Source organism: Cercospora beticola, chromosome 3, assembly GCF_033473495.1.
Source record: "Cercospora beticola chromosome 3, complete sequence".
NCBI classification, from domain to species: Eukaryota; Fungi; Ascomycota; class Dothideomycetes; order Mycosphaerellales; family Mycosphaerellaceae; genus Cercospora; species Cercospora beticola.
Window position 1 is genome coordinate 2,320,883 of NC_088937.1, and position 23,895 is coordinate 2,344,777.

The 23,895-nt window shown below is 52.8% G+C and overlaps 11 protein-coding genes across 11 annotated transcripts; 6 read left to right on the top strand and 5 right to left on the bottom strand.

Moving 5' to 3' along the window:
* Window positions 1-444: 444 nt before the first annotated feature.
* Window positions 445-3,431, top strand: RHO25_004894 (uncharacterized protein; the record flags this gene model as incomplete). Its single annotated transcript, XM_023595807.2, has 3 exons — window positions 445-501; window positions 556-996; window positions 1,047-3,431. 3 exons carry the CDS (start codon window positions 445-447, stop codon window positions 3,429-3,431), a joined length of 2,883 nt encoding a protein of 960 aa, XP_023456989.1.
* A 366-nt stretch (window positions 3,432-3,797) lies between these two features.
* Window positions 3,798-5,955, bottom strand: RHO25_004895 (uncharacterized protein; the record flags this gene model as incomplete). Its single annotated transcript, XM_023595808.2, has 2 exons — window positions 3,798-4,644; window positions 4,709-5,955. 2 exons carry the CDS (start codon window positions 5,953-5,955, stop codon window positions 3,798-3,800), a joined length of 2,094 nt encoding a protein of 697 aa, XP_023457800.1.
* A 3,682-nt stretch (window positions 5,956-9,637) lies between these two features.
* RHO25_004896 (uncharacterized protein) lies at window positions 9,638-10,126 on the top strand (the record flags this gene model as incomplete). The annotated part of the gene is made up of 1 exon (XM_065602598.1): window positions 9,638-10,126. The coding sequence occupies one exon, from the start codon at window positions 9,638-9,640 to the stop codon at window positions 10,124-10,126; it is 489 nt and encodes a 162-aa protein (XP_065458670.1).
* A 933-nt stretch (window positions 10,127-11,059) lies between these two features.
* On the bottom strand, window positions 11,060-11,719 carry RHO25_004897 (uncharacterized protein; the record flags this gene model as incomplete). Its single annotated transcript, XM_023595810.2, has 1 exon — window positions 11,060-11,719. One exon carries the CDS (start codon window positions 11,717-11,719, stop codon window positions 11,060-11,062), a length of 660 nt encoding a protein of 219 aa, XP_023457798.1.
* A 473-nt stretch (window positions 11,720-12,192) lies between these two features.
* On the bottom strand, window positions 12,193-13,124 carry RHO25_004898 (uncharacterized protein; the record flags this gene model as incomplete). Its single annotated transcript, XM_023595811.1, has 4 exons — window positions 12,193-12,715; window positions 12,770-12,820; window positions 12,874-12,963; window positions 13,021-13,124. The coding sequence occupies 4 exons, from the start codon at window positions 13,122-13,124 to the stop codon at window positions 12,193-12,195; spliced, it is 768 nt and encodes a 255-aa protein (XP_023457799.1).
* A 270-nt stretch (window positions 13,125-13,394) lies between these two features.
* On the bottom strand, window positions 13,395-14,246 carry RHO25_004899 (uncharacterized protein; the record flags this gene model as incomplete). The annotated part of the gene is made up of 1 exon (XM_023595812.1): window positions 13,395-14,246. One exon carries the CDS (start codon window positions 14,244-14,246, stop codon window positions 13,395-13,397), a length of 852 nt encoding a protein of 283 aa, XP_023457803.1.
* Window positions 14,247-15,242: 996 nt separating this feature from the next.
* On the top strand, window positions 15,243-16,725 carry RHO25_004900 (uncharacterized protein; the record flags this gene model as incomplete). Its single annotated transcript, XM_065602599.1, has 4 exons — window positions 15,243-15,348; window positions 15,403-15,535; window positions 15,584-16,019; window positions 16,336-16,725. 4 exons carry the CDS (start codon window positions 15,243-15,245, stop codon window positions 16,723-16,725), a joined length of 1,065 nt encoding a protein of 354 aa, XP_065458671.1.
* Window positions 16,726-17,116: 391 nt separating this feature from the next.
* RHO25_004901 (uncharacterized protein) lies at window positions 17,117-17,875 on the top strand (the record flags this gene model as incomplete). The annotated part of the gene is made up of 1 exon (XM_023595814.1): window positions 17,117-17,875. The coding sequence occupies one exon, from the start codon at window positions 17,117-17,119 to the stop codon at window positions 17,873-17,875; it is 759 nt and encodes a 252-aa protein (XP_023457801.1).
* A 245-nt stretch (window positions 17,876-18,120) lies between these two features.
* On the top strand, window positions 18,121-18,747 carry RHO25_004902 (uncharacterized protein; the record flags this gene model as incomplete). The annotated part of the gene is made up of 1 exon (XM_023595815.1): window positions 18,121-18,747. The coding sequence occupies one exon, from the start codon at window positions 18,121-18,123 to the stop codon at window positions 18,745-18,747; it is 627 nt and encodes a 208-aa protein (XP_023457802.1).
* Window positions 18,748-19,477: 730 nt separating this feature from the next.
* RHO25_004903 (uncharacterized protein) lies at window positions 19,478-20,666 on the top strand (the record flags this gene model as incomplete). The annotated part of the gene is made up of 3 exons (XM_023595816.2): window positions 19,478-19,583; window positions 19,635-19,721; window positions 19,777-20,666. The coding sequence occupies 3 exons, from the start codon at window positions 19,478-19,480 to the stop codon at window positions 20,664-20,666; spliced, it is 1,083 nt and encodes a 360-aa protein (XP_023457805.1).
* A 165-nt stretch (window positions 20,667-20,831) lies between these two features.
* On the bottom strand, window positions 20,832-23,549 carry RHO25_004904 (uncharacterized protein; the record flags this gene model as incomplete). The annotated part of the gene is made up of 2 exons (XM_023595817.2): window positions 20,832-21,736; window positions 21,791-23,549. 2 exons carry the CDS (start codon window positions 23,547-23,549, stop codon window positions 20,832-20,834), a joined length of 2,664 nt encoding a protein of 887 aa, XP_023457806.1.
* Window positions 23,550-23,895: the final 346 nt, after the last annotated feature.

Below are 23,895 nucleotides of genomic sequence, written 5' to 3' on the forward strand. Positions count from 1 at the left end.
TCCGTGAGACATGGAGAACAGCGCGCTACTGCCTGCCAGCCGCCTATCCCCGGCGGTATCCCAGCTCTGAGGGCGCGTGGAAGGCGGTCTCTCGCGTCAACAGCCTCACTTTGGCCGAGTGATCTCGATACCATCACCGCCGCAGCTGGACCCGCGCGTCGCTGTCGTCGACTGAGCGCTGGATGGCCGCCCAGTGAGCCCGCTGCCTGCCTGCCTGCCTGGCGCCACGCCACTGTACGGTACTTATAAGACAATGCCGGCAGGTGCTGATGGCACACCGACCGCTTCCTCTATCCACTCTGCCACCACCACGTCCTCGTTGCAGCGCCGCCCACAGTGCCCAGCAGAAGAAGCTCCTCTTCCCGCCCGCTCTCCCTCCCGTCTTCACCGCTCCGCAAACTATTGCTACCCGCCTCGCATGTTCGAGACAGTTCACTTGCATTCATGAGCAATCAGCTAGCTACTGACACGTCATTTCATCCGCCCACCTCCACTCCTTCTGTACGCGAATCCCCGCTGGACACGCCCGCCTCAACGCCTTCTGACTCGCCCCAGCGAACCACTGCACCGCCGATCACCGCCCTGCGGACTGCTGTCAGTGGCGGCACCATGGACGATGTGTCAAAGGATGACGCCGCCGCCGCCTCGGAGCGCCAGGAAACCGATGAGCCCGCCAACAAGCAGGTCGCCGACGATCAGGTGAAGGCAGCTGCTGCGAAGAAGAAGGCCAAGTGCGTTAAGCCGAAGCACAAGAAACGATCCAAGCCGAAGAGAAAGAAGTCCTCCCAGAAGAAGTCCTCTCGCGACGATTCTAGCTCCGATAGCGACTCCGACGACGAATCGGCCTCGGACGACAGCTCCGACAGCTCATCAGAAGAGGAGCAGCGGAAGAAGAAGTCGGCCAAATCGAAAACGAAGAAGGCGAGCAAGAAGCGGCGGAAGAGTAAGACTAAGAAGCAGGAGTCGGAAAGTGACAGCGAGGATTCCGAGAGTGAGGTATGTGTGGCGGTACGTGGTCACCAACTATTTGATACTGACTACTGCAGGAGAGCTCTTCCTCCTCCGAGGACGATTCTGCACGCCGGCGCAAGAAAACGAAGAAAGCAAAGAAGGCCGCGGACACCGAGACTGAAGAGGCTGGAAGCGATGGCGAGGACGACATGGCCGCCCTACAACTTCAGCTGCAAGAGCTCAGTGCGAAGATTGACGAAATGAAGACCAACCCGAAGAAGAGCGCGCTTAAGAAGCGACGTGCGAGTATCAAGTCAACGTCAAGTACGAAGCGTAAGAGCAAGAAAGCAGATGGCTTGGACTACAAACGTGTTGATCAGCTTTGGGACAGCACCATACACAACTACAAGCTGAAGGAGAGCGCGGAAGAAGAGGAGGGCGAATTTACAGAGTACGCTTTCCTGGTGCGGAGACGATTCGATTGGGAGAACAAATACCAGAGCACCGTCATCGATATCAAATCGAAAGCCCTGCGAGCTGTTCTGGCAGTTGTCATGAAAGATTGCAAGAGTGTGAGTCTCGAGGCCGAGGAGCCCACAATCGACCCGAACCTGCTCTTCTTGTACCTCGAAGACCTGCGAACGTACTACAAAAAGACGTTGAAGAGCAAGATCAAGGCTGAGCGCAAGAAGAAGGTGGTCAAGAAGCTGGAACAGCAGAAGGCTGTGTGTAGAACACTCGTCCAATTTATCGACGATGATTACGCCGAAACCAAGAAGACGTTGTATCCACTATTGGCTGCCGGCAACATCACTTTCGACCTACTCTGGGCGCTGTTCACACCCAATGACATCGCTATCACCTCTTGCTATGGCGCATGGGAGCACCCTCGCTGTTTCAAGGCCGACTGGGCAATGAAGTACGCCACAATTGCCAAGGGGGAATGGTATTGCATCGAAGGGAAGTACATGGAGTACGATGGCAAGAGCTTCGGTTTTGGTGACTTTGAGGTCGACATCGAATCTTTCAAGGGGCCACGCAAGATCACCAGTCTGGCTGCATATCCGCTGAAGTATCACCGCGATCCCGAGGGTATCAGAAAGCAAATCATCGCCCGCGGCGAGAAGTTTGTCAACATGGAGGGAATGCAGTACCGGTCTCACAAAGGTCTCGCATTCATGAAGAAGAAGAAGGCGATACTCAAGATCAACATCTCAGGCAGAATTATTGTGGACCCGGCCACCTTCCGCCGAGTGAACGCGAACTACCCAATCTCCATCATCAAGCCCAAGGAATCGGACGACCTTTTCAGCGACTCCGAGGATGACGACTGCTCGTGTTGCAGCGACCCAGGCGACGACGATGCACCCGGTGCGGATGACAAGCTGGAGGACGATGAGTTCGGCGGCGGTAACAGTCAAAAGTCCAAATTCAAGTACAAGTGGGTGGAAGATGCCCAGGGCGAACCTCATTATGTCGCTGTGGAAGTTGACGAAGATGGCGAGCCTATTCGATCCCAGCAGATCGAGACCTTGGATAAGCGCACTTACACTGAAGAGCAACTGCTGTTGACTTCACCCGTAGTGCTTGGGTTCGCCTTCTCGGAGAAGCTGTGGCTCGAATTCTCGCTTTCTGGTGTTGAAGACATTGTCTGGAACGATGATGCCTACGACTCCTTGGTCCTGCCCAACGACAAGAAGAGCACTGTCCGTGCGTTGGTTGAGAGCCACAAGTTCCACCCTGCCCAGGCCATTGACGACGTAATCCAAGGCAAGGGCAAAGGTCTGGTGTTCGTCTTGCATGGCCCACCAGGAACTGGAAAGACCTTGACAGCTGAATCCGTTAGCGAGGCATTGCGATCACCGTTGTACATCGTCTCAGCCGGAGAACTTGGCACTGATCCCGCCCGACTTGAGCAGGAGCTGCAGAAGATTTTGGACATTGCCCACTCTTGGGGCGCTCTGCTACTGCTTGATGAGGCCGATGTATTTTTGGAGAAACGAGAGGTGCACGACATACACCGCAACGCACTGGTCTCGATCTTCTTGCGCTTGCTTGAATACTTCCAAGGCATTCTCTTCCTCACGACCAACAGAGTGGAGACTTTCGACGATGCTTTCCAGTCACGCATTCATGTTGCTCTGCGATATGATGAGCTGACGCCAAAGGCTCGCAAGGAAATTTGGAAGAATTTCATTGAACGTGTTCGCAAGCAAGGTGAACTGAACGAGCAGAACGACACCAAGGATGTCGTTGGGGTCGACAATTTCAGCGAAGAGGACTTCGTTGCTCTCTCCAGACATCGACTCAACGGTCGGCAGATCAAAAACATGGCTCGTACAGCACAGGCATTGGCTATTAACGAAGGACAGAAATTGACCATGGGCCACATCAAGCGGGTATTGGACGTGGCGGAGACTTTCGACCGCGATCTCAAGGGGGGTTCAGGTTACCTTGATGCGATGCGGTCCTACACATAAGAGCTAAGGACAAGGCTTGATCGCAATTTGGCGTTGTATCGCATGTGGGAGACGGCGTTCGTTTTGGACATCGTCCACAGTTGGGAAGGCGCTGTGGCATTCGGGCTAAAGTAGTTGCATCTCCGCTCTTTGCTTTTGATGACGGTTTCGGCATCTTGTAGCAACAGGCTGATACGAACATTCGAGTACGGCAGCAGAAGGTAACAGACGAACGCGAAACGGCCGATTTTGACGTACATAGTTTCTTGGTCACACGGCTAACAATCATTGTACATTGCTCTCGAGAAACAATACTCTGCTTCGCTCCCATGTGCTGTGTCAGATTGCTACGACATTTTCGTAGGCGCAATGCTTCAATGAAACCTCTCAAACCCCGATCTTGATAGTTTTTGCCACACTAGGAACCCCATTGCTGTTCAGTGCAAAGAGGAACCAATTCCCTGGAATCAAAACTCCAGAATCATTTGGAAGTCGGAAAGTCCAGGTCGAAGAGCTTCTCGATCCTGTAATGGGGATCCTGCGCTGATCCGTGTTCACGGAGTGTGTAGCTGAACCCAAGCGCACCAAGGAGAAAGTGTAAGTGGCAGTATTACTCATCTGCACCCTGAAACTACCGCCTACGCGAACAGAAGTCGTAGAAACGGAATTAATAACGGGACGTGCGGCGGCAGAACCATCGGAGTTGAAAAGATAAGGTGGACTGAAAATTTGTCCGTCTGGATGGTCGTTCTCTTTACCGCAGTTCCCACCTTGCCAGCAGAGTCCGCCTCCGCCAGACCAGACTCGGGCATCGGCGAGAAGAATCGAAGCAGAGTGGTAATTTCTTGGAGCGGCCTCGGGGGCCATGACGGTCCAGCGTTTTGTAGAGGGATTAAAGAGTTCGGCTTTCATTACTCCTGGGGCGTCTTTGAAATTTGCGCCGAATTTCATTCCGCCTGTGACGAGGACTTTACCGTCGGGGAGGACGACGCTGTTGTGGTAGATGCGAGGCCAGGACATGTCTGCGACACGTTCGTTGGTTGCGGATTGGAAGGCGTTGTTGATGGTGGTGATGTGTGTCGCGCGAGTGGATTCTGCGCCGTCGTAGTTTCTGCTGCCGCCGCAGGAGAGGATTTTGCCGTTGTCGTACATTACGCTTGTGCCGCACATTTGGTGGTCGGTGTTGGGGCGGGAGCCGGCTTGTTGGACTGAGCCGCTGTTGGAGGTTCCGTACCTATTCAGTGTTAGTTTTGTCTAGTGGTCCGATGTCTGCTCATTGGAAGGAGAATGTTACTCACCAATTCTGTCTGATGCTGGGTCCAGCTTGGAAGACACTGCCATTCTTCCAGCCATACAACCACGCATGGTTGTCGCTGCGATATTGGCCGCCAGGGTCGGCTGTGAGCATGGGCACAACATCTGCATTATCGAGCCAAGTCCAAGTATTGGCCTTTGGATCGTAGACTTCGCCATTCTTGCCGCCTTCTCCGCCAGACCAGGAACCGCCGATAGTGAAGACACGACCATCCGAGAGCGTAGTCGAGCTCTGATATCCTCGGGCCTGGTCCATGTTGGGTCCTCGTGTAAATGCGCCTGTTTCTGGGCTCCAGATACTGGTGACCTCGGCATTCGAGCCTCCCGTGATCATGACACGCCCATCGGCGAGTGCACTAATTCCAGGACAGAACATGTCGTGCTGCGTATTGGCAACTTCTCTCTGTGAGACTGCGCCTGTCTTGTAATTGAAATCGGCGAATTGTGTAAATCCGCCAGAACCTCCAAAAGTATCAAGGCCATTAGAGGAGAAAAATAGCAGTCGAGACGATTCTGGGTACTCTGGTACTGCATAGGTAGCGACTGGGATCAATGGGAGTCGGATCAAGTCAGTCCAGCGACCTTGAGTTGCGGGATTGTAATTCGTTACAACGTGGATAACATCGTATTGTCTGTTCAGGTTCCAGACTTGCGTGGCCTCATCTACTGTGTCTTTGAGGTGGCAAAACTGGTTGACCTTGTCGTAAACGGCTTTAGTGCACCCGGCTGTGTTTCCGCAGCGTTGAGCGCACGCGGTTTGAGAAGTGACACCATTGATTCCCTGCGCGGTCGCGCCCCGGTAATCTGTGTCTGGACAGACTTGGTATCGTGTACCACCTGACGAAGTGTAGCTGCCGGTGGTGAAAGGGCAATTGGCGATGACAGTTCCCTCCTTCAAATCGTTGTTGAGACGTATGACGTCGAAGCGTCCATCGGTGACCCAATTCGCATTTGGGATGTTGTTCGCCTTAATATGGCACACTCTGCCCTGGGAGTCCCAGACCGCGCGGGTGCATCTCCCGTCAGCATTGCATCTCGCTGCACAGTCTTGAGCGGAGCCGACATTGTTGTGCATTGCAACACTGTTGCCCTGTAGATCCGTATCCGGACATATCGCCCATTTAGCTCCGGTGGCACCAGTGTAGGATGTCTCTGCAGTGGGACATCTGTCTAAAGCCAATGCCAGGCCCAGATTGAACAGGATCGCGGAGAGCTTGACAGTGGCCGGCATGGCGCCTGTGTGCTTGTTGGGTCAATGGACCCTACAATCCTAGTAAGTGTGTTACAATCTTAGTAAGTGTGTTCGCGCGATAGAATAGAATATTACGAAAGCCCAAATAGGAAAGAGAAGAGAAAGAAGAGGATCATCAACGTCGTCGGCACTTCCAGATCAGAGTCCAGGGGCTTGTGCTGCGTATATATATCTTCTCAGCGAACGAAGGCGCCTGTGTCTTTGCTCCCGCAACGCCATGCCGCTCCCAATCATACCATGAGCCGGCAGCCTCTGGGCTTTCGTATCGTGCCGACTGTACGATGCGCTGGCTAGTCAGGTCGACCTTCACCGTCGGCTACGCTACCAGTGCCATCGCATGAGGAGGCATCTTGGCGTTAGTACGGTCGACGTGGTCTGCAGACTAGGCGGCGGCAGAGTGAATGCCGAACCAGGTGAAGAAACGCCATTTAATCTTGATAGTGCAATCGTGTGCTATCACTGCCGCTTCAGGACGTGCCGCTGAACTTTACTCCAATGCGGAATCTCAAAGTTGCTTGGCTCCAAGCCATAGGAGCGAACTCTACCATTTTTGGATGCTGGATTTTAAAGTGTCGGCCAGAAGCAACGACAAAATGACGGCTCGCCAACTTTGATTTTTGCAGAGCAGTGGTTGCCCCGCTACGCGTGCTGAGCACACACCACGTGTGAGCGTTGGCCACGCGAAATCTGAGATGAATGTTGGATGAGGTCGGGGCGAGGTGGAAGGGAAGAAGGACGTGGTGAGAAAGGGTGCGCCATCACGTGGGATCTCTTGGCAAATGAAGTCTCGGCCGTGTCTCGCGCCGCTGCCTTTCTGACTCTGTAGTACCGCGGAGGTGCCAAGGATACAGACTTAGGGCAGGTTGCTGTAGTCAGTACCAACTCAAGCCGCACGCCTCCGGCCAATCTTGTTCCTGCGCAGTGTCACTGATGAATACGAGAGTAACGGCAAACGCAAGATGCAAAGCTCTGCGAGTGCATCACCGAGATCACGCTTGGGGAGAGAAGCCAATAGCAGAGTGAGAGAATGATGCATGGCGGCTGCAATTTGCACAGCTTAAGTTGTTATTTACGGCATCGTGCCCCGCGGAACGACAGTCGACCACAGAGAACACCGCCTCGTCGCTTGTTCAAACCTTTCAACAAATGATCGCGATGGGAACGGCCCGATCTGAAGAACTATCCGCACGCGATCAAATTCCGGCCACGAGACCCAGATACTCCAGAATGAGGGGCGACCCCAGAGGTAGGCCATGGGAACGTCCTGAAATACTTGAGATACGGCGAAGACGATGGAAAGCAAGAGTGCTTCGGAGCACGCTGGCTGGGGACGAAGTAGTCGAGGCGGCAAAGAGCATGGAGGAAAGCGGCGAGGGTGAAGACATCCTCACAGTTCCGATCATCTCAGCTGTTCAAAAAAGCTTCGCGAAGCTGAACAGAGGGAGCATTTGCAGTGGTATTTTGCCCTTAGTCATGGTCGTCCACATGTTGGTGTTGTGTTCTGCAACCTCCCTCTCCTCTCAGAAAGGCCTGAGCCAGCACGCACGTCACGTCGCAAACGACGCAACAGTTGAACGCAATCGTGAGTTCTCCATGAAGTCGCCTGATGCCCAGCAACGATGTTGCAGCAAACATGATAGAAATTGCTCTGCGTCACCTCGCGCATTAGATACGAGCCATTCCAAAAGCGGGAATGAAGGTGAGATTCCAAGATGCAGACAAGGCGGTCGCCAAGCCTGGACGCAGGCTGAGGAAAGCATGATCATGTCAAAACAGGCAGTCATCTTTTGTAGCGCTAATTTCGTGTGTTGCTTGGGAGGAGCGATCAGCAGACAGCAGGCTTCGTAACAGAATCAAACCATAGCCCGCCAAGACCAAACCAACTCTTGAGTCTCTCCTCTTCGTTTTGTGTATTCGCATTGGCAACCCAGGATGCGATCGTCGCAACATCCGACTTATCGCCCTGTCTCTCGCCCGCTCTTACGTCAGGCTCTCGAGCGTTTAAAGTGATGGACTACCTGGTGTTTGGACAGCCGACATTTGCTGACGTGCAAGAACGCAGAGAGGGTGAAGGATCCACGAACAACACTCGCGATTCCCCGATTCCTGCCCATTGATCGATTCATACCAATGCGCTTAGACGAATGCTTGTTGCACTTCAGGGCTCGATCACAAGACTACTGACTTCTTACGCTCAACGAGGTCATCAAATGTGCTTCTCATCAAGCCGGTACAATCAAGGCCCCATCTCGCACTCGGGCAACCCGAGCAGAGCAGGCCATATTCCGCCGGTCAAAACCGCCGCAGGGAAAAGGTCTTCTACGCCGTGGATGATCGCGCAATATGACAATACTAGCAGAGCATACGGTGAGACGTCTCCTTGTCGTGACCTCATCGCAAGTCAATGCAGCTGCTGCCTCCGGCGATGTCAAGGCCTAGCCTCTGCTCACAGATTGCTGGACTGAGTCAACGAGCGATGTGCTGTCTAGGATCTGCTCACTGCCTAATTTCACGATCAGGATAGGGACGCAGGTCTGTGGCGCGAAGACACTTCCGCCACACTTTGGGACTCTTGTCTGTTTGTCGGTTTATGTCGGACATCGAGCACCATTCTTGGTTCAATTCGGGAGCGGGAGAAGCATTTCACACTTGAATAGAAGTCCTGCGTAGCGACGGGAGCTCTGTGACAGCTGGCATGAGGCGCGGCCAATATTTGGCTCATCCAGAGACTCCAGAAGTCCAAGTTGGGTTCTGGTCACAGTAGGATGTCCTCGCTAGATCGCGGATGGCTTGGCCAGACCTTCGTGGCTTGGAGTTGTATCGCCGGGATGTACACAGTGGCTTGAAACAACTCACGGCGACTGCCAAGAGCACCACAGCCAGTCACACCGTCTGTCTTACGCAGACGCAGGCACTTGAGACATGGCATGAAGTCAGACTGACTGCCAGGAGAAGCTTCGTCACAGTCGCCAACCCAAGAAGAGATTGCGTAGCAGCCCGCACAATGCGACGCGTCACGCCACTGCAGTCGGGCTCCCGCAGCTCTGCGGACGCGGGTCGGTGTCTTCGTGAGACCGACCGCGACCGGCCATTCCAGCCGCTCGACTGATCAGCTGTTGCAGCAGCTGCAGTGCGACGCCCGCGGGCCACCGCAGCAGCACGAATGGCGTTCAGCGCAAGCAGCAGCGACGTCTTCCGGCGAGCACAGCGACGCAGGCACATGGGAAGCGACGCGCCCAGACATGCGATGGCGGGCTCGTGGCGGCCACGACACGGAGTCCATAGGCCGAGATCGATCCCAAGTCCCTACAGAGGCGCAGCTAACTCGAAACATGGGTAGGCCTGGGTACCGTGGAATCTCGTTCAGGGTGTGCAGGACTCTTCGTGGCGTGTACCCTATAGGTCTCGCTTCGGTGCCGATCTTTCTGTTAAATGCCCTATGTCTATGTCTCTCGCCGCCAACGTTCAATCGACATAGCAACCCACTCACCAGTCAACCATCTCCAAACCATATCTTGGCCATTCACACCAACATACACATCAATACGCCAGTCAGACCTCAGGACATTGCATCACTCTACTTCTCTTCTGTGTTTCGAGCTCTATTTACTATAGAGCATTATCAACGAACCAGGCTCTATCGATCTCTTACCAAGTCACCATGGCTGAGGTCTTGTCACCATCGATATGGCCAGTGCAAGCAAGAACCATCACACGCAAGCAAAAGCAAAATTCCCTACTCTCAACACCAGTCCCGGCATGCGCATCAACAGAGTGGAAGTTCGAATACTACAAAATCACATGGATGCTACGCGAACTCATCGCGCTCGAGCCACTAAACGGACCCCAAAAGTGGAAACAAGATCTGCTTGTTGAAGCCTTACGACTCTTGTACTCGATCGAGAACTCCACAGATCTGCCAGTTGTGAAGCGCGAAGACCACATCAAGTGGACAGATGTGATGGTGCGAAGGATAATAGCAGAATCACTCTGGGAAGAAGACAGTACTGTTTCATTCTACGACTGTTGCGAGCATCTACGAACTGGACGAAGCAAAGCCGGCGCAGCGAGACTCTTCCAGCAAGCCAGATCGAGCTGGACAGCGATCACACAAACAGATATTGGAACCGAATTCAGCTTGGCTGCATGAGTGCGTTGGGGGAGGAAGGCGTTGAGTTATCAAAAATTCCCCAGGAGGACAGGCAAAAATGGGCGACGGCGGCTTTACTATCTATTCCCACAGCGGTGCATGATTTGCGAACATGTCACATACTTCGATTCTCATTAGCGCGTGCAGGTCCACGAACCAGTCGATCAAGGAAAAATATTGAATTCTTTGCATCACTTCTTGCTTCACATTGTATCAGGTTGATCAGATGTGGTTGTGCATGTGCTTCCTCAATCGCATGCCAACGTGATGCGAACCACGCCGTCCCCCACACTGTCAAGCACGTCGGTGCACCGCATACTAGGACATGGACGAAGGCGCCAATCAAGGCGTCTGGGTTTAATGGCTGCATTGCACCTGGCAGTCGCCACGTCTCTTCTTTTTGGAAGTCTGCTGATCCCCTGCAGACTGCATTGCGCTGCAGCAAGCCAGCTCATGAGCGACCCACTCATCAGAGGACGACAGCCAATGTGCAGTACAATGCCAATGTTCGCGTACAGCGAACATGACGCAGCTGTTTGTGATCCAGCTTCATCGCAAGATGAAGCAGTTGAAAGATGTTCAGCCACTTCCTTGAAATCATCGATGTCTTCTCGATATGCACTAAAGACAAGGGCAGGTCTGATTTCCCTTAGCTTCAGTCCAACGCTAGAAGATCTGCTCCACTACACGAGGTACTGCATGCCATCGTTGCACCCGAACTTCAACTAAACCCTCCAAGGGTCCTTTCATCGAGCTTTTCGATGCAGCGCCTGTGCTTCAAAGTAGACTTCCGAAAAAAGTTGCAATGACGAAGGCGTGCCACAGCCACGCTATACACAACCAGGATACCGGTACTCCAAATTTCCAACCCAAACCCAACCCAACTCACATCAAGTTTCATCAATCAGTATCAAAATGCCAAGTCAAAAGAGTTCAAGCCTTTTGTTCCTCTGCCGCCTGCTTCTCACACCAACCCTTCAAATCCCTCGTCCACAACTCAAACTTCTCCTGCAGCGTACCTTGAAACAACCACTTAACAGTATACGCCAAAACACCTCCCATAATCTCCCACGTACGAACCTCACATTCTTCATTCTCTTTTCCCGCTTTCGGGATAATTTCGTGAAAGCGCTCGCTTCTGAGACCTTTCGTCATCCAACCGCCATGCGTTGCCCATGAGACGCGATAGACTTTATTGATATCGGCCTCGAAACTGGGGTCTTGAAGCATTTCAGGATCTAAATAGTCTGATGGCTGTGAGGGTGTTGATCTGTCGGTGACGATGAGATTGGTTTCTGTGAATTTCGTGGGTTTGTTGGAGTCCATGATTACGTTGAAGATGAAGGCGGTGTTTTTGTGGAGGTGGGTGAGGTTGTTGGCTTCTTCTTCGCCGTTGGCTGTGTCTTGCTTTATGATTCGGCCGCTTGGGATCCATGTGTTCCATGCTTTGTAGTTTTCGATGTGCAGCACTGTTTCGAGGACTTGTGATGCGGGCGCGGCGATTGTCCTGGACGAGTATACCTGAAATACGGCCTCTTTGCGAGGTACGACTTTCGTGGTCAGGCCTGACGCAGGCGGCCAGGTGGACGACATTGTTCGGATCTGTATATGGAGAACTATTGCAATCCTTATCGTTGCTTTGTAGTGTAGCGCGTTGCGAGTGCAAGCACGTGGATGTCGCGCGACAACATGATCCAAGGCAAGCGGTGTAATTATGAAGACATCACTTTGCACAAGTCTTGGCAGGCAGCTCATAAATGCATGCCCATCTTGCACTTTTTTGATGAAGTGGTCATAATGCACGAATTGTCGCGCTACCACGTACACGCTGGATGTCAAAGCATACGCTGTACCGCGCGTGGTATAGGTTGCCATCAGTAGTTAAATAGGGTAGTTAAAAGCACGCGAGAACGTCAAGAGACTCATTCAGTCTGATTGCTTCCGCTAATCTAATCAGGAGACTTCATCCTATGCACACCGGATCTGAAATCTTGTAATAGTAACCACAAGAGGGTTGGAGCTGAGAGTACGCGATTCTCCGCTTCACAGCACTATCACTTCCATCCTCACCATGTTTGGCCACTTGTGCGTTTCTCATCGACGTCTTTCATCACGTTTGCGATGTTCTCCCACCACTTCGTCAGGTGCGGGTACTTTGAATCACCCTGCTGCTGTGTGCCGCACCGGTCTTCCTTGTAATTCGAATCACGAAGCTCGGCGGGAATGCGATCGTTCAAGCCCTCGCGCTTGCCCTCAAACATGATAGTGTCGTCCTGATCCCGACCAATTGTAATGAAGTTTTGGGTGAAACGGCGGTTCGTCCACCACGAGTCGCAGAAGACGACGTTGGCCACTGTCATGTCGACGAGTACTGAATTGACAAATCGCGTCTCTTCGAAGTGGCAATCTGTGAATGTAACACATTCGACGATGCAGTTCTCAAATCTCAATGGCCGGTCGCCGCTGAAGCTGCAGTTGATAAAGGTGAGTGCGAAGCAAAAGGCGTTGTTGGGCTCGCTGTCCGTTATCGTTACAGGGCATGGTCCATCTGGACGGCGTGGGAGGAATTCGAAGCGGGTGTCGCGATCACTATTGGATCGAGTCAGCTTGCGATGAGCGCGACGAAGACACTTTGGGACTGACCATGGAGGTGAAGATGGTGGCGAAAGTTCGTCCACTGTCGAAGAAATCTGTCTGTCAAGTGTCAACCAATGCGCAAGTTCGTCCTCGAGTTGTGACCAACTCACAGTCCTTTCTCCTTCCTGCCACTGACTACCACTTCGGTCTGTGAGCCGCCACTTGATTCCACGTCGATAGCAGGTTGATCGGAAGTAGTGCTGTTGATCACTATCAGCTTGTCATCCCTTGCGAATGTCTTCCTGCGATCAGCTTACCGTGGCTTGACTTCCTGCTTGTCAGTTCTCCGAGCCTCGGGCTGCGAGTGCAGCTGAACACCAGCGACCGCCTTGGTGAGGCTGACCACATCAGCTGCGACCATTGTGATGGCGACGGAGCTTTGGCAACGACGGCAATGGTCGCGCGGGAGATGTTCGTGACGTGGGTGACAAGGTTTCGCGAAGGCGGCGTGTCGAAGTTCGGAGAGCTGTGTTTGCTGCAGCACAGGCTTTTCTTCCTGCGTGCGACTGGGACGCGACGCGACGCGAGGTCCATTGTGCCTCGTGCCTCTTCAATGCGGCCTTGCAAGTGAGGAACTGAAGGAAATTGGTGCCTCCGCCAGGCGATATTGTGGAACAGCAGGACGATGTGCTCAAGGACCAACGCCGGCCATATTCGGATCTGGCAGCTCACCAGAGTCGCCCACCAGCCTGACCACCTCCTCACCACACTCTACACCTCGATTATCCCCATTCTGCAAGTGAACTCGGAACCACCTGTTGGCCTCGACCTCGGCTCCTCCAGGCTGTGTCTCGCCCGTCTCGAACCGAGCACCACAACGGTAGCCTCCCCACCTCCAGAGTCTGTATACCAGGCTCCGATAGAAGAGCTTCCATACCGCCTCATTGAACTTCATCTCGTTCCTGACCTCCACGCACTTCACTTTCCGCAAGCTCTTTAGAGTCTCGCTCAAAATGTATGCCAGCGTGTGCGATTGCGACAAGTCTGCTATTTCTGCCAGAGCACGCGCGTGTACATCTGGTCTCGTTGGTAGGATTGTCAACGTGTCGAGGTCTAGACTGGGATGACCGAATGGGAGCCCGGCCCATGCTTCGTTCATTGGCCGCAAATGACTGATGCGAGCGGTCAATGTGAGATGCTTGATCGCGCCAATCTTTCTCGCAGACAATGGTCGCGAGCGCAGGTCGAATAGGTCGGGCCAGGAGGCATCGCCGGAGACGTTAAAAGAAGTCATGGACAGTGCTAGGAGATGGGCTTCGTCGTGGATCTGCTTGCAGACGCGTAGGATATCGAGTTGATTGCCATTGCGCTTCGCCCGAGGACATGTACTCTCTGCAGCGAGCTCCAGCGCGACTGCGAGCTCATCTGGCTTTTGAGGGTGCTCTCCTCGGTAATCTGAACGCTCGTTCTCGAAAACGAGCAGGTAGATGGCATTTCGAAGCTCGCATGGGATCGTGAGCAGAGAGGCCTGTCGGTGTGCCATGATTGATCGATCACTACTGAGTCCTACAATGGGAGAAGGAGGAATTCAGAGTCAGCGGCACATTGCGGTGTGATAAAGAACAGGTGAGGTCGTGTGAACTGCGGATGATATCTGGGTTATCAGTAGCATATCTTCCGGGTGGTAGAGCTTCACGACCCAGCAAAGCAAAGATGTCTCGGCTTCCTACTGGCCAATGTTATCATTCTGCGGCCATGCTTAGCGTCCTTTGTCCTGTGTCGCGTGTACAAGCTGATCAAGTTGCTTATTGCGCGACGTGACGTGACTCCGCGAGCTGCTCTGGCGCGGCCCATTGCGCGGGGACGCCCGGACGAGTGAAGCCGAGTCCACTTTCCAGTCCTTCTTGATGAGTGATCCTTTTCTTCTCTCTCATCACCCTTCTCCAAGACATGCTCAGGGCGCCTGCCCAAGCTGCCTGCACAGCAAGACTTGTGTTGCCTACTCAGGTATTGCGTGAAGAATAGAGGCGCGCATGGACACTGATCCGCAAAGGCGTAACGTCCTTTCACACGTGTCACTGGCACGCGTCTGGCAGCGGCTCGGGATACTCAACATGGCACTCTTCACGGCTGTCATAACGACCGGATTCAGGGCTATTTCTTCGCTTTCTACAATGCACTCTCGGTAGCAAGTACAGCTGCGCTTGTACCGTTGATGTGGGGACACGCAGCGCGTTCCCTTGCCACACTTCGACGCGACGACAATGATCTGGTCTCGCAAGACCAGCAAGATACATGTCGAGGCTCGACCGAGCCAACGCCGAGAAGTGCTCCCAACAGTAGCAAAAGAATGCGTGCTCCGCCCGTGGAATGCCTGGGCTGCCGCTTTGTCTGCCCTCCAGTGGCCTTTGTCCTGGCACATGAGACCAGCCGCATGCCAAGTCCGAACATGTTTTCATTGTCGGACACCTTGTTGTGGCAATGGCGCCTCAATTCGAATCCTTCCTGATCATCTTCCAGCACACCTTGAGAGACAGCCATGTCTACTGACATTGGGAACCTTCTAGGCAGATTGGGGAACCAGGATGCAGCTGGGTGTCCCGCTCCCTTCATAGGAGAGGCGCTGCACCCGTTTCGTGGAGGCTGTGAGTGATCCCTGGGCAGCCTGACGCTATTGCAGAAGCACTGACAGATAGCAGTCTACGGAGGGCGCAATTGCGCTGAGAATCCATTAGCTCCACCTGGAAATGCATCACGATGTTGTATTCCGTGTCCTGTCTACGATTACACCTACCAGGCCGACTTTAAGCGCCTGACTGATGGCGCTGCATGGTCAGTCTCTACAACCTCTGACAATTTCCCATGCTGATGGCGTCGTAGGGTGAATGTGGCAGGCTTCATCCTCTGTAGCTTTTTACTCCTTTCCAACGCAGTTCTGCCATCAGCAATTACGAGAAGATCGTACTTGAATATCGTCATCCTCGTCGGAATCCTCATCCTCGAGCTCGGATTTATCGTCCCGCTGGCACGACAACCAGAACAATGCTTCGATCCAGTCACACCAAACGGACAGGGCAGCGACCTGACATGTGCCTTCTCTGGAGCTTTCCTTGCATTCGGCCTGCTGTTCTACGTGGTTTGGATCTTGATCAGAAGTCTGTTCATGCATGTACAGGTTTGCTGGAACCGCACACCGGACAAAATCGCCTACATCGCGGCCAATGTGGCTGCGTTCTCTATCACCATCAGCTTGACTACCGCCACTCTCGCTCATACTGGTGTGTCATACCGCTTTGGAGGCTATTGTCACATCAATGTACGTTCTCTCGCGACTTATTGGGGTTGGCTCTTCGGTTTTGGAGGCACAGCTTGCCTGCTCCAAATCGCAACAATGATCTATTGTATAAAGGTCTACATGAGCTCGGCATGGAACAAGCGCAACGACCCATCGACGAAGTCTGCTTCGATCGTCAGCTCTTCTCGGACACAAAGCGCGCGAGCAAAGGCTCGTCGCGTTCGACAGGTACTCTTGCTGCAGTGGCGATCTGATAACTCTGGCCTTCCTGGCGGTCTTTACCACCGCTTTCGTCTGCGTAGTCTTCATGATCTACGACAACGAACTCACCATTGAGGCATTTGACAACGTCGACAAGCTGATACCTTGGCTTCTTTGCATAATCGAGACACAAGAAAAGGAACAATGTCTTAACCTCACAAGTCCTTTCATCATCTCGGAAAATATTGCGGTTGCCACTTTGTTCATATTGAGCTTCGTTGGTATCGAGGCATTCTTCTTGCTATGCAGATGGGAAATCTTTGGGGCATGGTGGTCACTTATTCGACGGCCTCGATGGAAGCGCAACAATAGCTCGGTCTCCAATTTCATGGTTCATCAAGCACAGCAACGAGAGCAGAAGACGCCAGTAGTGGAGGAGAAAACGCCGCGAGAGCAGGAGACTGCTGTCAATGATACAAACGCCGCTCGTCCAGGTCGGGATGACACTGCTGCTGCAGGAGTTTGATGTAACTAGCCTCACTTTGAAATCTATGTCTATTTCTCGCTCCTGCCGAAATACGTGCGCAGAGTCGCGAGGACAGTCGATCTTCGACGGGAGATCCAGTGCCACCGGCCCGAGACGCCTCCACCTCTCGGCATCTGTCAACAGTCTCGTGGTTCATTAACAAAGTGCATTTCCATCACTCTGACACTCGGTACTTGTTACACCGCGGCACTCGTGGGATCCACGGCCGGGTGCCAACAATAGGACGCGCATACCGATCGACCTTTCCATGCAGCTCGTGAGTCAGAAGCGACTTTAAACAGTCATCAACAACTATTTCCGCCCTTGCAAGACAAACATCCTGTACATCAAACTTCCAGGAGTATTGCAACACACAAGCTTACCACTCACCATGGAGCCTCAAATCGTCATTCGTTGGGCAACTCGCGCAGACATACCCGATATCGTCAAAGTCCTCCACGCCAACTTACTGAACTTCGAGCTCCACGACCACTTCATCCCAGAACGACGACGATACCAAGATGACTTTTACAGTTTCCTACTTCGACGCATTAAGCTCTTCTTCATCAAGCCCGAGACTCGCTACATGGTCGCCGAGTCGACAACGCCCGCCACAGACGGTACACAGCAGACCTCCATTGTCGGATTCTCAACATGGGAAGCCCAAGGAAGCGAAAATCCGCTTGGAAAACAATGGCGACAGCAACGTTCAGGATGGGCAGACGCACTTGAGTCTAGTCTCGTGAATCTGGACTTGAACTACTATCGTTACTTCTTGAATCGTATCGTCGATTATCAAGCTTTGGCGAAGATTACGGAGAGACTTCACGCTCCGTATGAGAACGATGACCAATTACGAAATTGCTTGCACCTTCAATTCTTGATGGTAGATCCCGCGTGGCATCGAGGAGGTGGAGTAGGAAAGAGGCTGTTGCGGTGGGGACTGGATGCTGCCGATCAATTTGGCCTGCCGGTTGTGGTGGAGAGCAGTTTGATGGGGTATGAGTTCTATTTGAAGTATGGGTTTCGTTTGTTTGCGAAGGCTCGTATTGATATTGTGCCTGAGAAGGCGTATGATATGCCGATTGTGGTGTATCATCCTCGGCGGCAGGATGCCAAGGATGGTCAAGCAGAGGAGATTTCTACATGAACTGCATTGTTCAGATTCGAGAGAAATCATTCGGCCGCAAAGGTCAACTCAGTATCGGCAAGCCGCCAACGCTTGTTGAATTGACTTTCGTCGACAGAGCAGCCGGGCCAATGGATTGTGCAGCTACCCCACTCCAATACAGCTGCTCGGAGCATCAGATCTAAGGAAGAGAAGCACGACCGGGGATACAGAACCTGTCAAAGATATTCTGAAAGGCTTCATATAACATCCCTGTCATCGTCAAGATGTATCCACCTTCCATGGCCAGACCGGCCGCAAGCAAGAGTGAGAATATCGACTACACGAAACGCTTTAGTGAGCTATACTTCGGCTACGCAAGCAATCTCGCACATTCTTCCATCAAAGGTCGCTGTCCAGACTCCTTGTTCTGCGGGTTAGCACGTCTAGAAGACTATAAATGGCACATCAATGACACAGGATTTGGAAATATCGTTCCATCGAAAGGTGATCATGTCTACGGCGCTTTGGTTTTCCTCTCGCCACGAGATGAGGCCGGATTGGACGAGAGTGAAGGGGTGCCGTGGCTGTACCAGAAGCATTCGCTCGAGGTGGAGAGAATCAACGCGGATGGTAGTGCTTCGGGACAGAAGGTACAGGTTACGACCTATGTCGATGTGGAGAGGACGGAGGACGGAGTGATTGATCGAGGTTACGTGGTCTGGATCGTGAAAGCTATTCGTGAGGCGTCGGCCATTGGAATGCCCAAGGAGTATGTCGAGAAGTATCTCAGGCCGTGGTTGCCAGAGTCGACGGAAGAGGAGGAGAATCAGGAGATCGTCATGGTGCGAGTAATGCGTTCGAAGGATGCTGTGGCTGCTAAGCCTGAGAGCAAAGCGCTTGGTGATGCTTGACGGGCACGATTTTTGGGAGTATGTGGGTTCTCGCGTGTGAGTTCCAGCGGACCTGGGTTTCTGCGGCAGTAAAGGTTCACCTGAACAGCCGGTTTTGTAGCAGGATGCTTGGGCTCGAAAGCTGTCACTCTCGAAGGAATTGTCCAAAGCCCTTGGAGGATCGCGGCTTCCTCATGTGCTCTCCACTGTGCTCCTTCGCAGCTGCTTCCGAAGCCCGTGTGCACAACGTGAAGTGTCAGCTGCGAGTAGCGCGCGTAGAGCATCGCATGCGGTTATGAAGCATGGTCAGCGCCGGCCCGCAAGCCGGGGCTGATGTCAAGGATCTCATGTTTGCCGTACGTACCGCTTTCCCTCGCCATTCGCACACTTTGCCATATTCTGAGCATCGTGCGAGACAACATCTTGGGAAGACGACGATTCAGCGGCATCGAGTCATACGTTTAGCCATGATACGACTAATCATCAAGTTTCGCGATGGCTGTGACAAACGCGAAGTGTTCCTGAGTCCAGAGTGGAGAGCTGACAGCGTGTCGCATTACTAAGCCCAAGCAGGACCAACCCGCACTCACTTCGCCCAAACAGGTCACGCAATAGCCGAGCTGAACCGTATCGGATCCATTGCTTCCAATGCCAAGAGACTGCGCTCCTCTTTAAAAGCGTGCTGTAGCTGCAGTCACCTCAAGTTCCTACTTTTCAAGATCGAGACAGAATTGTCACAAGCGAATTGAAAATGGCCAACTACGAAGAGCACGAAGTCAGCTACGCTGACGGCCAGAAGAAGATCTTCTACTTGGCCGCCGGCCCCAAAGATGGTCCATTACTGATCTTCGTTCATGGTTCGCAATGACGGGCATTACATGATCGAAAACTGTCTGACATCCCCCCAGGCTGGCCAGCAATCGCAAAGACATGGAAGTCTCAGCTCGACACCTTCTCCGCACTGGGCTTCAGAGTTGTAGCCCCGGATATGCCTGGTGAGAGGAATCACAGTATTACTAATCTGCATATTCGTCACTGACGCTGTACCAGGCTATGGCCGATCGACAGCAAGGAAGCAGAAGGAAGACTACGCTTTGCAACAACTCAACCTGGGCATGGTCGCCCTGCTCGAAGATACCGGCCGAGATGCTGCAATCTGGATCGGGCACGATTGGGGTTGCGGTGCTGTTTGGAGTTTTGCAGAGCACTACCCGGAGAAGACACTGGCAGCAGCCGGTCTAGCAGTCCCATCACACGTCATCGAAAAGGGTCTCGAAGAGGAACTGAAATGGGTCAATCGCGACTTTTACCCTGCCGATAAATTCCCCTACGGACAGTGGTCGTACCAGAAATTCTACGAGGAAAGCTTCGACAAGGCAACTGCATTCTTTGATGCAGATGCTGCAGCCATCATCCGTGCCCTCTACGCAAAGGGCAGCCCTGCGAGTCTGGGCAAGCCTGGGTTCACTGCGACTGTCACTGCTGATGGTGGCTGGTTCGGAGGTGCTGAGAAGCCAGACCCACAAATGAAGCAGCTCCCAATTGAGCGCCTCTGCATCGACGAAGAGACCTACAAAGATCTCGTCGAAGCTATGGAGCGTACCTCGTTCTATGGAGCCGATGCTTGGTATTCAAATCACGAAGTCAATCGCAAGTACTTCTTCGACGATGCGAAGAACGACGGATACCTGCTGATGCCAACTCTGTTCATTGGAGCTCGTTACGATACTGTTTGCGATACATTTACGTCGCCACTTGCTGAGCCTCAGAGGAAGTACTGCAAGAACCTAACAGAAGCTTCAATTGAGGCTGGACATTGGGTTGCGCAAGAGAAGCCGCAGGAGGTGAACTCCATAATTACGAGGTGGATTTTGCAATCGGTTCCGGATCAGTGGCCTGGATTCTGGTCGCGTGGCTATACCGTCAAATCGAAGGTTTGATCTTGTGCTTGAGAAAAAGGAACTGCGATCAGAGTGATCGGATCATTCAGCTATCAAATGATGAAGTTGTATGTAGCCGCAGTGACAATTGACCTCCATGAAAAGTACTGTTGTGTATCATTCCGAAATATGGCTGGATCATACGCAGCAGATGCTGAATACAGTCTAAAAGAACAACAACTCATCATCATGCCACCCAAGCTCGCGCAAAGCCTCATGACAACTCTTCTCGAGTGCACCCGGCCCACATATCAGTACCATTGCCTCGCCATTTCCATGCTTCTCCCTATTCACATGCTCTCGCAGCAACGGTGCAGCAATACGCCCTCGCAGACCTTGCCAGTCATCCGGAGCCTTCGTCAAAGTGTGAAGAATCGTACACCGCTCCGAGTTCTCCTTGGCGAATTGATCCAAATCCTCCTTGCACAGAATATCTTCGACCAATCGATTCCCATCGAGGACCACGCACCGTGTTGGGTCGTCCTTGTCTTGCATCACCGCTCGCAAGACTTGATAAATTGGAGTAATACCTGACCCGCCGCAAATCATATAGAAAGTCTTCACATCTCGTTTGACATTATTGACAGCTGCGAGACCTTTCCCAAGGTACTCGAATTTGCCAATCGGCCCTTTGAATTCGACAAAATGGCCGATGGGAATTTGTTCGAGAGCCATGGACATTTTACCGCCTTCTTGGCCTTCACTTTTGAAGTAAACTTTGACGAGGACGTCCATGTAGCCTTTTTGTGTTGTTTGGGAGATGGGTGTGTAACTTCTGATGATGGCTTCGCGGGTGACGGGGTCGCGTAGTCGGATCATGAGGTGTTGACCTGTGGGCAGGCCGAGCGTTTGTTCTTCGTGATCGAGCTTGAATGTGAGGATTCTGGTGTCCCAGGAAACGGTCTTTCTGGCTGTGAGGACGGCTTTCTTCCATGCTCGAGGTTCGAGGAATGTGGGAGATGTTGATGTGGTGTCTGATTCTATTGTCTCGCCTGACAGTGCGGCACGTGCTTCTTCGTCCAGAGTGCCGATGTGGTATGAAGGCATCATCGCTTTGGCTGTTTCGCTGTCTGTCGCAATGTCAGTAAGTGGAATGTGCCATTGAAATATAGGGCAGTGCTTACGTATCGCCATGAATTCGTCAGTACTGTCAAGTGCAGCAGCTGAAATGATACTCTGAGCTCCTCCTGGGTGCTCTTTCAAGAACGCTGTGCCATCAAAGACTTCGCCGTTGACCACAAACCAAGGCGCCTCTTCTGTATCATGTTTCCGTAATTCGTCAATCGTTATCGCGTTCTTCACGTTATCATCTGTTAGTTTTATTTCTTCTGCGGCTGCCAGTATAGGTTGTGTGTTTTCTTCGCCATCGATCCTCTCGCCCCAGTATCCATTCGTGAGATCACCACCAGAACTCTTGACGCGTTCCATCCACCCTCCAGACATGAGAGCTGGTTGGGTAGGGTGCTCGAATCGCAAGAAATCGCCCTCTTTCATGACTGTGATCCGGTACCACGGGTTGTTCATCATACCAAGCACGCTCCAATACATGTCTCGTGGCTGAAGATTCATGCTCTCGTCCATGGCCCGGACCAGCACATCTTTGGCATCGGCCAATTCAGATACAGGAATATCCAGGTCCCAGAAGCACCAGCAAAAGCTTGCCTCTTTCCATTCGAGGTCGAGAGTACCGCCATATAGCTGGCGAGGAGCGGCATCACGATAACGATCTTCGGCGTAGTCGATGTTTGCTAGTCGCCATGTCTTTCCCTTGTCGAGCGAGATTTCGACTCGAGTCACTCGTCGGCCGCCGCCACCGTATGCATACCCTTTGACACGGTATGTTTGAGGTGGGTCGACAAGCTTGATCTGTTCATCATGGGCAGGGTATGCGATAGCTGAGTTGGTGCTGAGGTCGTAGATGGCATATCGCTCGTCCATCCACCATTTTGGACCCTTGGCGGCCTCTTCGGGCGACACCATCGTTGGCAGGACTCTGTTGTCGTATATGTGATACCAGTTGTCGGACGGCTCTGAAGTAATGATGAGCCTCTTCAACCACTTGACGCTACGACCCCCGATCTGTCCAGGTATCACTACTCGCAATGGCTTGCCGTGATCCGGTCGTAGCATTTCGCCGTTCATCTTGTGTGCCAGCATCATGCCCTTGTTGGCATCCATGGCCCAGTTCAGCTTAACCGATGTTCCGTAGTAACCATTCGGTAGCTTGTCTGCTCCCTCCATGCAGACATATCTGGCGCCTCGCTTGGGTTTGGCTTTGCGTAAGACGTCGCCAAGCACGACGCCGGTCCAAAGCGCTGTCGATACACCGGCGGCACCCCATGAGAAACCTTTCGTTTTTCGCACCACATTCTGCTCCTTTCTCCTGTTGCCAGCACAAACGAGTGTGATTGGGTATGTCTGTTGCTCGTATTGCTCCATTAGGTCTGCAAGCGTCAAGGTGATGGGATTCTCAACCATTCCTTCAATAGTGAACGTCCAGTCCGGAATCTCCTCATCCTTGACTTGTGGGACGTGGCCGTGATTGCGGACATAGAAAAGTTCGGGACTCGTGAGGAAGCCTTCGTTGTACAAATCTGACAGCGGCGCTTCAACGTTGAAAGGGTGTACACCCGTCAGTCTTATTAGCCGCGGATCTCTAGGTAGCCAGCCATCAGGCGTCTTCTTGTCGATCTCAAGCACTTCAGTCGGCTCTACGGTAGGTGGCGGGAGTGGAAAATCAGCCTCTGCATCTCCATGTACCGACTCGTTGTCAGCCTTGTCACTGCCGCTGTGCTCCGACTGAGAGTCTGGCGGCGTAGGAGGTAGATCCTCAGGCGTGCGTCGCATTTTCTTGTCTTCTGAAGTGAAAGGGGTAGCTGCCATGGCTGATGCGAAACCACAAAACAGTGCCAACGGGGAGACAAAAAGATAGGTGAGAAGGATAGCAGCGGTCGAAGGGACACCAATTGACCTCCGTCACTGTAGGACAGACAATCCTACCAGACCTACGTCTAGACGCACCACTCGATCTCCTCGACCGCCAGCGCAATCAGCCTTGAGTGTGCCGCATCGCGAGGAGAAGCAGTGTGAAAGCATGGCCTGCAGTATCACGATTAGCAGCTGCGACATGAGGTTGCCGCGGAATAGCATCACGTCGTTGCGGGATCAGGCTTGGGGTGTCTCCCAATCAGCATGCCCTTATCTATCACCTTTCCGAAATGGGACAGCA